The sequence below is a fragment of the Nematolebias whitei genome, chromosome 4 (assembly GCF_014905685.2).
Source record: "Nematolebias whitei isolate Nwh7 chromosome 4, NemWhi1, whole genome shotgun sequence".
In the NCBI taxonomy this organism is placed as follows: Eukaryota; Metazoa; Chordata; class Actinopteri; order Cyprinodontiformes; family Rivulidae; genus Nematolebias; species Nematolebias whitei.
In genome coordinates this window covers 51915225-51933597 of record NC_056501.1, presented here as the reverse complement: position 1 = coordinate 51933597, position 18373 = coordinate 51915225, and the positions used below count along the sequence as shown (strand labels likewise).

The 18373-nt window shown below is 42.7% G+C and overlaps 1 protein-coding gene across 1 annotated transcript in view; it reads left to right on the top strand.

Annotated features, from left to right (window-relative positions):
- Window positions 1–18373, top strand: part of pigg (phosphatidylinositol glycan anchor biosynthesis class G) — a 240944-nt gene that overhangs the window by 144237 nt on the left and 78334 nt on the right. The window contains exons 9-10 of the mRNA XM_037675119.1: window positions 8587–8990; window positions 14272–14463. Coding sequence (XP_037531047.1) covers window positions 8587–8990; window positions 14272–14463 — 596 coding nt within the window. The remainder of the gene's footprint in view (window positions 1–8586; window positions 8991–14271; window positions 14464–18373) is intronic.

The window sequence follows — 18373 nt, the reverse complement described above, 5'->3', positions numbered from 1 at the left end:
ATATATATATATATATATATATATATATATATATTTATTTATTAGTTGCACAATTTTGCTAAGTTAAAGAAGGGAAGGGTTTGACCTTCAATGCACAGCTGTGCTAGTTTTAGATTGACAAATGACAGCATCGTGTGAAGTCTTTTAATCCTATTAGTTTTTTTTATTTTTTATTTTTTATTCTTCCAAGAAATAGGACAGAGTCTAAAATGAGAAATGTAAAGAATTTGACAACTTGAACCGGAGAAGTAGGGAGACAAGTGTCAAATGCCAGTAATAATAATAAAATGGAGCCCCATAACAGGTTTAGGTTTAATTGAATCATATAACTCAAGCACGTTCAGTTGTCTGACAGCAGAGCAAAATTTTAACAAGATCTTTTTTGTCTGAGTGCAACAGCTAGGTTTTCTACAGAGAGGCACATTACAGATATCTGGGTCAAAATATTGTTTTAAAGTTACATGATGGAAAGACATGTCCAGTTCAAGTGGAATTTAATAACTCATAAAGACATACCAGAGTCATTAGAATTTAATTTTCCAAGACAGTACAAATAATTTATGAGTTTCAAAGAAGCATAGTGGTAAATATATCTTTTTTTGTTTGTTTGTTTGTTTGTTTTTTTGTTTGTTTTTACCAGGTTGATACAAGGATGGCATCAAATATCCTGAAATATTTGTCGGCTAAATTTTACGTTAGGTCATGAAAAGGTCGTAGAAGTTGATTCGGTGTGCTTTGTCATGATGCAGAGAGGACTGCTGACAGGGCCCGGCAGCAATATCCGCCCTCAGCACATTAGGCTTCAGTTCATGAGGGCTGATTAATGTACTACTGTACATGATGGCTCTGGGGCTCCTTGGAGAATATTTCTCCCATGTATGCTTTTCAAGTCAGCTGAAGAGTGCAAGGTTCAAGGTTAGATCAATACTTTAATACTCATGTCTGCCTTGATTTATAGTAACAGAGTCTGAAGCTTGTTAGTTTAGTTTAACAAAACACTGCCAACAGGTCAGAAACAGCCACAGTATCTGAAGCTAAGTAATTAATCTGACTGTTTGATGTAAAATAAAATTTATTCAAAGTACATATTGCATTTTGCACGTGGTGACTTGCTGGACTGTCTTAACTTCCTCCACCTTCTGCTCATGGAAACACATCTTAGTCACAAAACTAAGTGATGGTTCCAATATTTTTTCATCCCCCATTGCAGAGTGAAGAGAGTTGGAAAAACCCTCTATTTGTCCGTCCATCCATCTTGTGAGCATGATCATTTGAAAAATAAATTAGTTACCGATTTCCATTTTGTTGTGTGGCTTCATCTTGGTGTACAAAAGGTCACTATCAAAAGTTGGGTTGCCATGTCAAAATCGAAACATAGACATCTTAAATGTATACTTACCTCAAAGGATTGGGGTGGCTAAAGCTAAATCTATGGTGGCTAAGTCCATCACTGGCTACCTCCTAGCTCTGCCATTGCACCTGATCGTGGAAAATATTGCGCCCTCCGCTTGCCAGGATCTTTCGCTCTGCGCTGCCTCGAAAAAACCAAAACAATCTAACTCTCTTCTTCTACTCAGTATAACTCTTACCCACTTGAATATCTTTCACCAAAAACATTAAGATCCACTTGCATTCCCTGTTCATTTCCCAACAAGAAAAACATTCATCTCAAAAACAGCAGACATGCACTATTCAAGTCCCTCTGCAACGGGGCACATCTACCTACCATGTTAAAATGGGCTCTGTGGAAAAAACAACAGGCTCATGCTTGTTACAGAGCACTATCTCCAGAGCATGCATTTGAGGAAATGAAGTTTAAATTTGACCAGATTGATGAGCGAAATGCTATTTCTAGAAGGACAGAGACCAAAGTGGGTCTTTGCCATCTAATCTCAGAAATGTCCGTGTATTGTTTTTTTTAATATATTTTATTTTAACATTTACGTCATTTGTTTTGCATTACTGTTGTTTTCAAATAATTCTTTAGTTATCTGCAATGTGTATAAAATGACAGCAATTTATTTGTTTGGCCTGACTCTTGACAGGCCATTAGTTTATTCTGTAACTGTCTTTTGAACTTGATGGTTAGGTAAGAGATATTTTTAAATGCTTCCTGTTACATATCACATAATATGAATAACTTGATACAGTAAACATGATGGGTTTTACCTTATGCAAAAGACTGGTGGTTAGAAAGACTAAAGACTGTAGCAGTCGAGCTGGGATAACAGTAGTCTTGTCTTTGAGGCATGATGTGTATACTTTACATGTATAATCTGGAAATGAATGAGGAATCATCATCATCAGTATGAGGAACATGCATTGTCAATACCAATTTCAGTCATTCAAGATCTTTAGTATTTAAAATTAAATACCTAACATTTAATAAGAAATGTGTTTGGTCTGCTGCATTTCATGCCAGAGTTTTAGATCATTATTATCTTTTTAAGAACAACAGACAGAATCATAGATGTTTTTGAGAAACTTTGAAGATAACTGTGATATTGCATGTTATAATGTGTGATTTGCAAAATCTTATACTGTAGGATATTTTTGCCTTCAAAATATGTGTTTTGAATGACTGTTAACTACTACTACACCCAATGTTTACTTGAATATCTGAAAAACTGATTGAGCTATAGTCATTTTTGTGTTTTCAAAGGTCAGTTATCTGCCATCGTACTGTAACTGGGTTTATTTTATTTTATTTATTTATTTATTTATTTCCCCTTGTCCTGTCCAGCATTGTGTCACTTAGAATTATTGTCTGAGTGTCAAAGTGGTGCCCAACAGATTTACTTTCACAAGCAGAGCATCATGGCTGGCCTTAATGCTCCACTTGATATATAAATTAAATTTTATTATAATTTGCTTTGGGCTTGTTTCAGATGTAATGGACACGGGGACAGAAAACAGAAGAAAACAAAGCAGAAAAGTGAGAGAAGAGTTAAAATGCAAAGAAGGAGATTGGAATAGAGGAGAGAGAGAGGGATAAAGAGAACACAGAACAACATCATTGAAGTCTGCCTCCAGACCTGCGGAAAGAGAAAAAAAAAACCCGACAAAACCAAGAAACCACAACAACAAACAACATATATAATGATACTTATAACATCATTAAAAAGTATTTTATACAGTACATGGTAATATAATATATATTTGATGGCCACCACAACCCAACTGAGTGTGTATCTGATAAACACCTGAATCTAAACACCTGTGTGAGCATGCTTAACACTATAAGGTTTCTCCATAAAAATGTTCAATAGTGGATGTGGGGACCCATAAACCCGTCCCCACAGGACACAAAGGTAACACAGGGAAGACCAGAACCACAGACACACAGCAGCCCCCAAGCCCGGAACTCTGGTAGTCCCCCAACAGGGACACCCGCACCCCCAGAGAGAGAAGCAAAGGGAAGCTCCGGGTGATCCCCAGCAACCACAATGCAGAAACCACAGGAGGCTGCATCGACGAGTCAACAGGCCCCGCCGGCAACCCGTCCCTCCAGAGTGGATCCGGCCATGGACACCAAGCCCCGAGTCCTGAGGTCATACCACCCTCCAACAGAGGCCCGACAGAGCCAGGGCACCCAGGACCCCGCAGGCAGCCACCAGGGCAGGCCCGCACACACCCCACCACCCAGCCCCAGCTGCTGAGAGCCGCCAATGTACCGGTGGCAGGGGGGCCCACCACCGGAGGGGAGCACGACCCACCAAATGGGGGGCCAAAACTGGTCCAAGAGAGGGGGCCACCCAAAACCCAACCTGAGACAAACAGGCACACAGAGACAGCCCGACAGAGCCTCTGTTGGGCCATCCATGCACCCCACCCTCCCAACAGTGACCGCAAGCCGGCCTCAGGCCGGGGGCCAGAGCAGCAGGGAGCAGCAGCTGAGGAAGGCCGGCCCAGCGCACCAATGCATCCCTAAAGCCCCACACCACAGGCCCGGAGAAGCCCCGGCATACCACCCATGCACCACCCCCCCCCACACACACACACACCACCCTGCACCGTGAATGCCACATCAGGCCGACCAGCCAACACTCCGTCGAAGTGAAGCCACACCCCCGACCGCCGCCACACACTACCAATGACCACACACACAAAACCACAGCCGACCTCCTGCCAGAACCCGGCAGCCACCCCAGCCAAAGGGCTGGCCATCGGAACCAGGAACCCCGATCAAAGGATCCAAACAATCCAGGGAGAACCGGAGCACCAGCCCCACCCCCAATCGCCCCCAAAGGCCCAATCCCCCCCCCGCCCCACCCCCCCCCCCGCGCCCCCCCCCCCCCCCCCCCCACGACCCCAAATGTCAGACAGAGAATGAGGGTTTAAGGAAAACTGGAAGACCCAACTCCTCCCTCCCCCCACTCAAATAAGATGTTGATGCATGTTGTTATATAGTGCGTTTAAAATGGGGGGGGGGGGGATGAGGCGGCAACTGGCACAGACCCACCCCCCTCCCCAGAGAGCAGGCAGTGCCCATTCGCCCCCCCCAACCCTTGCCCAGAACCCTAAATGTCTACATGCTACATATGAGAGTGGGCACAGGTCCCGGAGGTGAGAATGATTACACATCCCACCCCCTATATGCCACCATGTGCCCACTCCAGACCCTATATATGCATGTGTTGTGAGAATGTTATATGCGAGTGTCTAGGTTGTTTGATAAAATTGGGGCCCAGGTCTCCATGAACCACGGAGATGGAGGATCCTCCCCGCAGCTCAGTAGTGCACCTGAACCCCAAGGCCCTGCTTGAGTGGTGGTGTGATGGAGTGGGTGGAGGAAGACGTCGAGATGGGGAGGAACAACTGAGGTGGCAAAGCCCTCCCAGGGGGCCAGCTCCCCCACTGACCCCAATAGGCACCCCCATTCTCTGAGATCCACCAGGGGAGGGAGGCTCCAGTGCATCCATCTAGGAGCAGGAGGCAGCCGCACCAACAGGGACCCAGGCCACGGACCGGCACATAGCCCCGAGGACCGACCAGAACCCGGGCCAGCGACCCAAGCCCCCCCGAGATCGTCCAGACCCCCAACCCAATCCCCAGCTCAACACCCAGCCCCCCAACCAAAGAAGCCACCAAACTCCAGCAGCGACAATCAGCCAGGATTGCCTGAACAGCCGCAGACAGCAACTGGGTTGATTTTAAAGGTTAATCACTTATAGATGTAATCTAATAATTTTCTGATAGATTCAGTAAAATCTGTTTCATAGTTCACAAGGTATTTTTCTATCAGACTGGCAGATTTGACTATTAGTTTTAAACAAAGAAATTGCACAGGATCGTAGCACTAAGAGTATGTCTCCAGTATTACCACACCAGTCTCAGCTCCTGCAAAAATTGACAGAATTATAAACATTTGCCCTTTAAAGTGTAATGGTTCATGAACGAGACACGCAACATACAGTAGATACAGGCAAAAACTTTACTGCCTGCCTTTTGGTGAAGGCAGTATTTATTGAAAACTCACGGAATAACCAAAGGGCCTGTGATCAGAAGATCGCTGGATCAACTCCCGGTACCGACAACATCAAAATGTGGGTGGGATTGGTGAAACACCCAAACTTGTCTCCACCCTTATTTTCCTCACTCTGGGTCCTTGAGCAAGGCCCTTAACCCCCATCGTCTGCTCCCCCAGGCGCCCTAGATAGCAGCTCTCTGCTCCACACAGAGGCTGTGGTAGCTCGGTGTCTGTGGTTGCATCAGGAAGGACAATTCGAACCTAAAAATAACTGCCAAGTCTTCGTGCGACTTAGTTCACTGTGGCGCCCCCTGATGAAGGGAGCAGCCGAAAGAAGAAGAAAGAACCAAAGCTCTTAAACATGCTTCAACAGAAATGTATTTTCTTCAATACATTTAGCTTGAAAATATTCATCAAAACATTATAACAGAAGATAACATATAATAACGGAACTCTGCCAGGCTGCTCATTGTCACCAATTCTTTATAACTTTTATGGACAGAACTTCTCGGTGCAGCCACGGGACGAAGGGAGTCCAGTTTGATGGCCTCAGGATTCCATCTCTGCTATATGCAGATGATGTGGTTCTGTTGGCATCCAGGAGAGACTCAGGGTAGAGTTACGGATCCTCCATATCAAGAGGAACCAGTTGAGGTGGTTCAGCCATCTTGCAAGGATGCTCCCTGGATGCCTCTCTAGAGGGGTATTCCAGGCATGTCCAACTGGAAGGAGACCCTGAGGGAGACCCAGGACATGCTGGTGAGACTGTGCCTCAGCTGGCCTGGGAATGCCTTGCAGTCCCCCCAGAAGAACTGGAGGAGGTGGCTGGGGAAAGATAGCTGGGCCACTCTGCTAAAGCTGCTGCCCCCGTGAGCTGACTCTGCAACATGGATGGATGGATGGATGGATGGATGGATGGATGGTAAAGGAAAAGACTTTAATAATAATTTCTCAAAGTAATTTTAGTTCATAAATCTTGACAGCTATAATTCTTAGATCTTGTATATCCCAGAGTTACAGTAAGTGATTCTTTCTTCTTGTTGTCTTCAGTCATACTCCAGAACTAAATGATCTAATGTGCTGTTAAAGGAAACCAGAACATGTTCTAAAACTGGCCTGTTTTTCTTAGTATATTGAAGGGAACAATCAATTCTCCAACAGCCAGTCCCACAGCACACCGTCACTTTAGCCTGCAGGTACTGTACATAATGAGTTCCTTTCTTTGTCATCGAGGTAAATACAGTCCACGATGCATGTCTGCTGTGGTGAAATATTACTGCTGAGTTAAGAGGTTGGCTGAACTCGACTTGAACTGACTTTCCACTGAATAAAAAAAAAATGCATACAAGTACGCAACTGGAAAAACTCCATCCATAAAATGCAGCTGATGAATGGTAGCTCACAGTCAGGCTTTGTTGGCAGTAAAGGACTGTTGAAAATATAATGTGTGAAGGATAATTGAATGATTTAGAAAAACTCTTCAATAAATACTAAAGTTCAGGGAAAAAATGGAAGATGTGTATAGTTTATGCATCAGTTGACTCATTGTCTTATGGTATTTTATCCTTTTTTTTTTCCATAGCACGAGTGGAACAGGTACAAGTGGTTAAAAATCAGACTTTTCTATTATGAAGTGCACAGGTCATTTAATGGATGTCATGGGATGCAGTTTTCAATTTTCAAGCAACGTGGTATGAATCACCCGAGCGGTTGTTTGATCCACGTAATTATTCCACTGACAATTATGACGACAGAGCACCAAGGAGGGTGAGGTGATACTAGGCCGATTTTTGTTCTCTAAATGTCACCATAACTTTTTTATGTGTGAGGCAACAGTTTGAGAACATGAACAACAAAAGGGCCGACATTGATCAGCCTCAACTTTACCCCTCATCTTTCAGCAGATCTGTTGGCCCTGTGTGTAGAGCTGTCATTTCTAACCTGAACCCGAAACCCAGCCCAGACCGACCCGGATTAGGGCTGTGCCGGGGCGTTATAATGTGATTAATGGGCGGGCTGGGGCGGTCTCGGACTTTTAAGTAGGTCTCGATCAGCCGCGATCCAATTATATGATAACATGGCCTGCCATACATTCACCAGCCACACGCGGCCATTTCACCGCGAGCTGACCGGCCTTGAAAGAGTTCAGTTAAGCTTCATATGCTTCATCTGCTGGTGTTGGTCCACTGTGTTTTCTGAGGTCCAAGGTCAACGCAGCATCTACCAGGAAGTTTTAGAGACTTCATGCTTCCTGCTGATGACCAACTTTATGGAGATGCAGACTTAATTTTCCAACAGGACTTGGCACCTGCACACAGTGCCAAAGATACCAGTACCTGGTTTAAGGACCATGGTATCTCTGTTCTTAACTGGCCAGTAAACTCTCCTGACCGTAATCCCATTAAAAAATCTATGAGTTATTGTGAAGAGGAAGATGTGACACACCAGAGCCAACAATTCAGAAGAGCTGAAGGTCACTATCAGAACACCTGAGCAGTGACACAGACTGATCCACTCCATGCCACGATGCATTGATGCAGTGATCCAGACAACAGGAGCAACTACTAAGTATTGATGCTGCACATGCTCATACTTTATGTTCATACTTTCCATGCTCACACTTTTCAGTTGGCCAACATGTCTAAAAATCCTTTTTTTTTATTGGTCTTAAGTAATATTCTAATTTTCTGAGATACTGAATTTGGGGTTTTCATTAGTTGTCAGTTATAATCATCAACATTAAAATAAACATTTTAATATATCAGTCTGTGTGTAATGAATGAACATAATACACACGTTTCACTTTTTGAATGGAATTACTGAAATAAATCAACTTTTTCATGATGATCTAATTTCATGACCAGCACCTGTACTTCTTGGGTAATATTTTCAGCCACAGCTTGACTGCAGCATGTGTCTGTCACAGGAAAGCACTGGCAAATAGTTTTTCAAGGAGGAGCAAAGGTAGCAGTCTATGTTCAGAATATCCTCAGAGTTCAGAGGTTTGAGGCTTGTTTGGCTGAGGCTCCTGCAACAACTTCCTCTACAGTTACACCCGTAGTATTTTCATGTATATTTTCTTTCATTTACTTTTCTTGTTTTGTTTCTTTTCCTAGTCTCCCCTGAAGAGCACCAGTAGTGATTGGTCATTCTCAGAGTTGGACGTTTTGCTGTTGGCAGGAACTGTGGGTCACACTCTCAGCTTGGCAGCCAGCAGTTTTGTAGAGGAGGAGCATCAGACCTGGTATTTCTTGCTCAACACACTCTGCCTCGCCATCTTTCAAGACGTCTGCCGCAAGTATTTCAGGGAGCAGAGGGGCTCCGGTGATGAAGAGGAGCACATCCTCCCTTCCAAAGACAGTCATCTGTCAGTTCAACACAAACCAGGGATCTGCTCAGAGAAGTGGCTAGCTTTGGCCACACCGCCCTTCACTCTGGTTTGCTGTAGAATGCTGCGCTCCCTCAACCAAACAGGAGTTCAGTGGGCTCATCTTCCTGATGTCGGCCATTGGCTTAACAGGTTAGCAAGAACAACGAGCTCCGATATCTACTGAACGAGTTCAAGTAATTTGTCTTTCTGTGGAAAATGTTCAGTTTTCAGTGACGTCTACAAGTTTTTTCTTACATTTTTCCTGGTAAAGACAGTTTTATAACCAAAAGAGAAGAGTTACAGTAGTGAGTCATTCCATGGTAAATGGTTCAACCTATCTATGCTGGCTTGTTTATAAAAAGAGTGTACTTAAGATCAGTAGTTTGTTTGAAATATAGTACATAAATCCCTTAATAATAATAATTAACAATAATAATTGTAAAAAATTTAATAATTAAGTAATAAAGGCCTGACAAGTACCTATAATTTAGTACTTGCCGATACTGAGCACCAGTATGAGTACTAAAAAATGCCATTACACTTCTTACAATAACTTTGAGATGTTTGAAAATCAGAGGAACTTAACGTTGAAGCAGAGAATGAGAATCATTAGATTAAAATTGATCTTGACGTTTCTGTATTGACTCTTCAAATGAAGCCAACAGAAATAGTTTTTTCTAAAAGCGTCCGTTGGTGAGTGGTGGGATTGTTGATTCTGTATGTTCTCAGGGCCTCTCCTGCTCAGTGGCAGACTAGCTGTATCCTGCTTCTATTAACAAACACTTTGAGTTTGTGTAGTGTTGGATTTTCAGACGTGTTGTCAAGTTGGTTGTGTTGAAAGTGCTACATTTGTTCTGACTTTTGACAAATGTGCTGTGCATAGTTTGCAGTCTACTTTGGTCACAGTTGTTCATGTTAAAATGCCTACACACAGTTAGTTTCTCTGTCTTCTGGTGGTCAGGAATATAAATTAGGACAGCAACTCAAATCAAGGTAAAAATAAATAAAAATAAACCTTCCCCCAAACTGCCCCTCATCTACCATCTGACTGCTCATTTGAGAGGTGAATGTCACGCTGCCATACAGTGCTATTGGAACATATTTATAGGTATAAGTATGTGTACTTACACATTGTACGATACCTGGTCCAGGTAGTCGTATCAGTGCATCCCTAGTTATTATTATTCAGCGGGTTAGACTGAGACTTTCTGGGCTGTAGCCTCAAATGTTCTCAGTTAGAGGACAGATCCAGTGCAGGTTTCAAACTGCAGCTCAAGTGTTCTAAAGTTACAGAAACTACACTGAGGATTTGAGACGCCTGCAGCAACTTTGTGACTATTGCAACAGAAAATTTGTCACGGAAAGTTTTTGAGCATGTTCAAATTTAAAACTGCAAGCCTCTGCCACTGGTGGTGGGAAATTAAGACCCCCCATGAACGTTGTTTGCTAAATATTCTCCAACAGTTGCAAACCTGAGAGATTCTGGATTCATGTGTAGGTGCTGTTTGTAACATGTTTAAAATAAAGTCAAAGGAAGCTCAAGTGATCGTAAGAGGCTAATAATAAGAAAGAAAGATGTTCCCTTGAGCTCTTGCTGCTGCCCACTTTACTGCTCAGGATGAGGGTTTTATTTAAGTGCTGCCACATCAATAGGTGGCACACTTTAAGTCCAACTCACCATGTGAGACTTTTACTTTGCAATCAGAGAGCAAATGTAAATACAGTTTTTATAGTTTAATTGTTGTGATTATTGTGCTGTCATTTGCCACTGTTAGAATAAAACAAATAGCAAATGTATTAATCAGCCATGCTCTTCCCAAGTAAATCAAGGTTTTTCCCTCCCAGATATTGTTATAACCTAGGTCGTAGAAAAGACTGGACTGTGTTGTGATATGATGCACATTTATGTTCTGAAGTGTGCATGAAAGCTGCAAAATGATAAAAAACCTATCATCTGTCTTAAAAAGGAGAGAGGGAGAGGAGGAGGAGGACAGATGATGTAAAGGTAGTAAATCAAGAAGTGCTGATGATTAGTAAGGAGGAAGAGAGCGGAGCTTCCAGAAGGATGAAGGATGAAAAGGTGGTTGGTTCACATAATATTTCTAAATGGAGTGTACATATAGAACACCTTTCTAACTAATCAAGATACTCAAAGTGCTTTACAACACAATCTGCCTCATTTACCTACACACTCACTCACACACACACACACACACACACACAGGTTTGTTTTGCTATTGGGGCCTTTGCATTGACTTCCATTCATTTTTCATTCATTTCTATAGCCTAACCATGACCTTTATCCATAACCTAACCATTACCAGTACATACCTAACCCTAAACCTAACACATCCTCAATTCACACCTTCGTCCTAAACCTAGCCCCTAACCCACCAACGGGATTTCTTCTTATGGGGCCCGGGCTTTGGGCCCCATAAGGAGCAGTTGGTCCCCACAATGTAGTATAAGTTGGAAAAATGGGCCTCACAAAGTAGCATAAACAAGGACACACACACACACACACACACACACACACACATTCATACACTACTAGATCTCTACAAAGACTAATCAGAGCTTTATCACATTCACACACTGATGGACACACATCAGAGGCAACGAGGGGTTCATTGTCTTGCCCAGGGACACTTCAGCATGTGACTGCTGGTGGAATTGAACCCCTGACTTTCCCATTGGAGGACGACTGCTCTAACCACTCAGCCACAGCTGCACATGCTCATGCAGCCCATGAAGATGTATAGGAAAGAACAGTGGCCTTTTTACCCAGAATGTTTAATACAATCTTAGATACAACAAAGTCCTTCGTTGTTTCCAACCAGTTTGACACGACTGTCAACGAGGAAGAGGGACGGCAATGGAGGAGGGGCGTGACAAAGAGACCATCTTAGCACCAACCAAACTGGTTTGTTCCACTTTGGAGTAAACTGTTGGGGGAAGAATCAGTTTTTTTGTGTGTTTCCTTGACTGATGAAGCCTTCTGGATGGAAGGTGAAACGTTTCAACAAAAAATGAAACTGTCCAGATGACCTGACTGAAGAATGTTGGATTGTATACCTGGATTATTGAGCATGGACTTTTTTGGTTTTAACACTGAAAATATTTTGGAGGACGCATGTGACAACTCTGCATCTTGAGACAACATTTGACACACAAATATTTTGTACCTGTTCAAAATTCAAGTGCCAAGACTCACAGGAGGAAACTGGGACCCCCCAGGAATGTTTCAAGGCAATTTGGAAAATTTTCCACAGGTGCTATTCAGCAGCTGGTCATCAACACAGCTCAGTGAGATATTAGCTGTACAAAGACTGAGGAAGTGGAGAGGTGTGCAGCAGGACAAACAGGTGTGTGTGTGTGTGTGGTGGTGGTGGTGGGGGGGGGGGGGGTTGCATCAGGCTTCAGCTCCAACACTCTTGATTTGCAGTGTTGATGGACAGGTTGACAGATGAGGTCATCCAGACATTTCCAGGGATTATGATGTTTGTAGATGACATTGTGCACCATAGTGTAGGGAGCAGGTGGAAGAGAGCCTGAAGAGATGGAGGTCTTCTATGCAGAGATGAAAACTGAAAGTCAGTTGTAGAGAGAGAGAATACATTTGTTAATGAGAGGGAGAGAGGTGGAACAGTGAAAGGGAAGACTTACAAGATGGTAGTGAGACCTACTGTGGCATATGTTTTGAAGATAGCACTTTAGTTTCATTGAAAATGATCAAAATGAACAGGATTATAAATTAGTATATTTTAGGGACAGCTTAAGTTGAGCAGTTTGGAGGCAACGTTAAGAGAGGCTAGGCTGACATGATTTAGACCTGTAGAGCGGTGATAGTGAGCCTAACGGACAAGAGATGTTGAACGTGGAGCTGCCAAAGAGGGAGGGCGGGGGAGTCCACTGAGAAGGTTTGAGGGTTTTGCAGAGGATGATGTTCAGAGGGTTGGTGTGACAGAGCAGGATTATAGGACAGAGTGGAATAAAAGCTGATAATCTGCTGTTGTCACCTCTAAAGGGAGCAGCCAGAAGAAAAATCAAATAGAAGGAAGTTTAAGGTTGGCTTGTTTTTGATTGGGATTCTATAAGGATTTTTTTAAAGGTCTCTGTTCAACTACCTGGAATATAATTTGATGCATGCTCAATAATCCAGGTAGAAAAATCTAAAACGGTTAAGTCAGGTCCTCTGGATGGGATCAAAAAACAAAAAACTGTAGACACATTTGGTCTTTAATCCAAAAGACTTCTTCAGTCGGACTTAATGTGACTGAATAAGTTTTTTGGGTGAAAGGTGAAACCTTTCTACAAGGTTTTGTTTTTTGGAACCCGTCCAGAGGACCTGACTTACCTGGAATATATATTTTCAAATTACCAGTGACGCAGAGAAACAAATTTCACTAACCTGGTGCTTTTTTGTAGAAAATATATATTTTTACACAGTTATAAGCTTTCCCCCAAAAGTCAGAATCCAGAACCAACCTGAAAAACTGCCGTTGATGTTCCTCCTTTATAACTTTGTACTGAGTGGGTATATTGACCTTAGGACTTCCATAAGAACTGCAGTTTATCAGTCTTTGGTCGTGACATCCCTTTTTTCATGTCTACATTTGGGAACATGAAGGTAGCAGGACAAAACTAAACCCTGTTTTCAACTTGGTTAAAGGTGAAGTGTGAGAAAAACAGACCATGGTCAAATAAAAGTTTATTAGCTCTTTTGTTGTTTAAGGACTGAAGTTCAATAATCTGAGATTAATGGATTCCAAAAAAGAAGTGATGATGTAGCGTGTGAGCAGACGAGAGGAGCTTCCACTCTGCGATCCACAGAGGTACGAAACCATCCGTGATGCTCGCATGCAGGAAAACAGGGATTTCTCTATAAGCCCAGAACTGTTCCACGGCCATTAATAATCCAACAACAGCACAGGGCAAGGGATTACAGTTGTTCTTGAACATGCATCACATTGTGGAATAGAGATGTGGATTCTGACCTTTTCTCAGTCCTGACTCGCCCTTTCCGTGTACCTGCTCCGCCTGCTGCTTGGATAATGAGATCCAGGTAGCCTTCTGCCTCCTCTTGTCTTAAAGTCTCCACCTGCTGTCCGGTGCTACTAATGGCTGAGCACACAGCTTCCACTCACCGTTCATGTGTCCTTTGAGGCCTTATTATTTCCTGCCCAACATTCCTAACTGCATGCTCTTGAATCCAGTCAACAGTTTGAAACGTGTCTTTTTCAGGATGTGGCAAAGTGTTTTCATGTTAACAGAGGGTTCACTACAAGTGTCAAATGGAACAGCCTTGTCCGTCTGTGCTCAGGTGTAAATAAATGAATACACCAGCAACAATGTGCACAACATTTTTAATATGAAAAAGTCTTTTTTTAATGGTAAAAGCGTCCATTCGTTTTTTGTTGTGTTTTGGCAGCTCTGAGCACAAGCTGGGACTCTCCCTGCTGTCTGCCTTCTGCTTGGTTCTGATCTACCTCCTGGTTCAAAGACGCTGCTCGCTGGTCTCCAAGGTCGCCCTGGCTCTCGGACTTCTGGGCGTCTACAGCTACCGGGCTGCTGTTGGCAACGTCTTGTTTCCCTGGCAACACTCCAGTCGAACTACATCCAAGTAAGTTTTGTGAAGTGCTGGAAGATAGTGTGACTTACTGCTACACCAGTTTCTGTCCCTTGACAGTGAGCTGGTTTAAAGTGCACGTGTCTCGCTGCGATGCAAATGAGCGAGCAGGATATAATGCAACCGCCACCTGGGACACACACTAAGATTGAATCATTAACTGGGATGATAAACTGCTGAACACTTGCTGCTGTTGTTGTTGTTGTTTTGCTGCTCACCTACCTACAGTCAATATTGCTGCTCCAATGTGTCTTCAAGCCATAAAAAAGTCCGACAGTATTTTAAATTAAATTGATTTTACAGAAGGTGGCATCAAACAACCTGTGACAGTTGATTTTTATTGGCAGCTTTTTTTGTTTGTTTCATCAAAGCCTCAATTTTTACTTCCTGACTGCTGCAAAAGTGATAAATCTGAAATGATCTTGTCACAGCATCAAGCAATAAGCTGCTTAGTGAGACTTGTGCATATAAGGGCAGATATACTTTGAACTTTTTAAGCTTTTATGACTTAACTACAAAGCCCACATTTCATCATGTTACAGTGTTCATACAGAGCAATAACTGGTTAATTAGTTCAAAGTGAAACATCTGTTGGTGTTATTGCTATGGATCTTTGAACAGATGTTCTAGTATTTCTAAGCATAAATCTTGAATTATTTTGGTGTAATATGACCTGGCAAGTTTGGCATCAGATTTTATCACAATTATTGGCAGTTTGTCTCCGTCATCTGTACATTTTCTGTATTATGAAACTCTTTTTGTTTGTGCATTAAAATGAGATCATAAACCCATAATCTAAATAAAAATAAACACTAAAAGCAAATGTGGTAAAACATAAAGGATCTTGATGCAAAGGAGGAAGTCAAGTTTTATTTGGAGGTGTTTGTTAGAGCAGCAGTTCAGATTGCTTCAAGTAGGGACCAGTGGAAAGCTTTTCACCGGTACTATCCTACCTGTTGTAGATAACTCTGAAGCAGCTCAGTTTGGAGGTACAGGTTTTTCTGACTGAACGGACGAGCTACGAGCTGTTCAAAGCACGGCCAACACCAAACACTGTTTCTGCCGTCTTAAACTCCACTCTCAGTAATGTTGTAGTGGTTCAGGTGAACGCTCATTCTTTGAACGCCTTTGCATCCTGTTCATTTCAAAATGCACAGCGATTCACTTACAATGTTAGGGATGATTACAAATGCAGGTTGGTAGGACAGTTTTACACATGCTGAGCTAAAAGTTGGTATAGTGACAGCTGAGAGGCATTAACAGCACATACTACAAGCACTAACGAATCACAGCAAAGCTTGCGTTAGATTGTGCGTATTGTTAATGTCAGGACGTGAACCAAGCAGCTAGAACCCCCTGGTTTCTCAACAGAACATGATCTTAGTTTAAAACTCAGGCAGACAGCAATATACATGTCCTTGACAAGTGCCAGACATTTAAAATAAGATACTTTTTGAGAAGACTTTGGATTTCTTGAACCTGCAGACAGCCCCTGGCATTTCCCTGCAACAAGAATTCACTCTCCTTTGCCCTCCAGCTGTAATCAAGCACACTAGCTGCATAATCATGCTGATTTTTCACACTACATGACAAACAATCACCTGGTGCCACCCCTTCAGTGTCCAGAGCTTTTACAATGTTTGTGTTCTCCAACTCAGCCTGGATGAGTTTCATCACGTTAACTGAAGCTTCCAGAATGTATCGCGCGTCTTTACTTGGGTTTATATCGTCTTTCCTTGCACTCTAGATCGTTTCCATTGCTTGAAAAAAAAGAGATTGTTAATGTTTAGTTTGTAAATTTGAGTTTGTCTGAATTCTCAACCCCGTCAGAAAATAACATGTTCAGAGTTGCTGACCTGTTTTCATGGGCCTGCAGTACCAGCTCGTTCTGCCCCGTTCTGTTTGACGGCCTCTTCGACCCGCTCACCTAGAGGCTCGAGCCCTCCCCCATCTCTCACCTGACATGCAGGAACTCTGGCTGCTTTTCATGAACACATGATTAGGTTGACCCAGGCTTTCAGCTTTTCTTTAAGATCGTAAAACGTGTGTGATGCTTCACAGGTTCAGTTCTGGCTTTCATGAATGTAGGTCGACATCACAGCTGCTGTGTTTTAAACAGCCACAACATGAAAACCAGGGACATATCAGACTTGTTACATTTACAATACAAGGTTTTCTCTAAACTTTGGAAGTAATTAAACTATATAACAAGTATGAGCTAGAGTTTTGTTTTGTCCTCTCAAAACCAAACACGTCTTTCTTTGGTCAGTCATGATGGAGCACCAGTTTTTATTGTCACAAGATGATGCATCCATCCATCATCTTTTACCCACTGCTTCCATTTTGGGTCACGGGGTTCACTGGTGCCCATGTCCAGCAATCACTGTGCAGAGGTGGGGTACACCCTGGACAGGTCTCCAGTCCATCACAGGGACACATAGAGACAAACGAGACAAACAACCATTCACTCTCTCACTCACACCTAGGGACAATTTAGAGTTACCAATCAGTCTTACATGCATGTTTTTGGTCTGTGGGAGGAAACCGGAGTACCCGGAGAAAACCCACGCATGCACGGAGAGAACATCCAAACGGCACCCAGAAAGACCCCTGGACCGGGATTTGAACCAGGGACCTGCTCGCTGAGAGGCAGCAGCTCTACCAGTTGCGCCACTGTGCTGCCTCAAAATGATGCAACAAAATGTAATTATTTTTGACTAGAGTTGATGCTGCGAATGTTTCTCACAGGTGCAACATGTGCATGCAAACATTTACATGCACATGTTGCACCTTTAAGAGAAAAAAAGTGTGTCAGGCTTTGTGTACAGTAGTCCCTCATTTATCACGGGGGATCTGTACCCTGAAGCCCCGCTATAAGTGAAAAACTGCAAAGTAGGAATCGTAGTACAAGTAATAAGTAGGTTTATTTTAGTATGCATATATATATATATATATATATATATATATATATATATATATATATACATACATATATATTATATGAGCATTTTAAACCCTTCCCACAGTCTGGCAATATTCTAACAATGTTTCTAAACTCTAAACGCTCTAAAAGAGCACAGCATGTCATGATCTCAGCTCTCTGCCTCCGGCTGCACTCTGCCCTCTCGGCCACGCCCTATTATCCGCTGCAGAGCAGAGATATGACACGCTGCAGGAAGAAGCTTCGCCTGCAGCTCTGGGCTGCACACAGGTGCAGCAGGCGCTAAATAATTTAAAATAAATTATTTTAAATAAAAATTCCATGCCGATTGTGCGGCTCATCCATCAATCAGCCTGATAATGATTGATCTGTGTCATGTCCAATCTTACGTTGAAATACCGCGATAGAGCGAGTCTGCTCGAAACTAACTGCAAAGTATAGAGGGACTACTATACTGGTTTTTACCTTCAGGGCAGTTTGCTGCGGATATTCACCGCTGTATTATTTCCTTCACACTGTCATATGGATCTGAATCAAACAAACCTTTAGACCCTTTTAAGGTTGGCTTCTTGGGTTGCTGTTTCTCTAAAACCTCCTGAGACCTCTTCAGACCTTTCCTCACTTCTTTTTTCATTCCGACAACCTAATTGCTGTGTTGCATCTTTCAAAATGGCAAATGGGGTTGAGAACAACCAGTGATGCTCACTTTAAAGGGCTCACAGTGTCTAGGATAGATTTTACTGTAGCTGTTTGCTTTTTCTTCCTTCCTGTGCGCACATTTCCTTTTCATATTATGAGAACTCTAAAAATAGACGTATGCCATAGTAAGAATGGAGATTGGAACCCAGAATGCAGCTCAACATGAGCAACTCAAAATGTAAAAGATTTCATAATCACCTACGAACAATCACAAAACAAACAAAAGGCTGACGTGGCACCAAAAAGATACAAAATAACAAACTT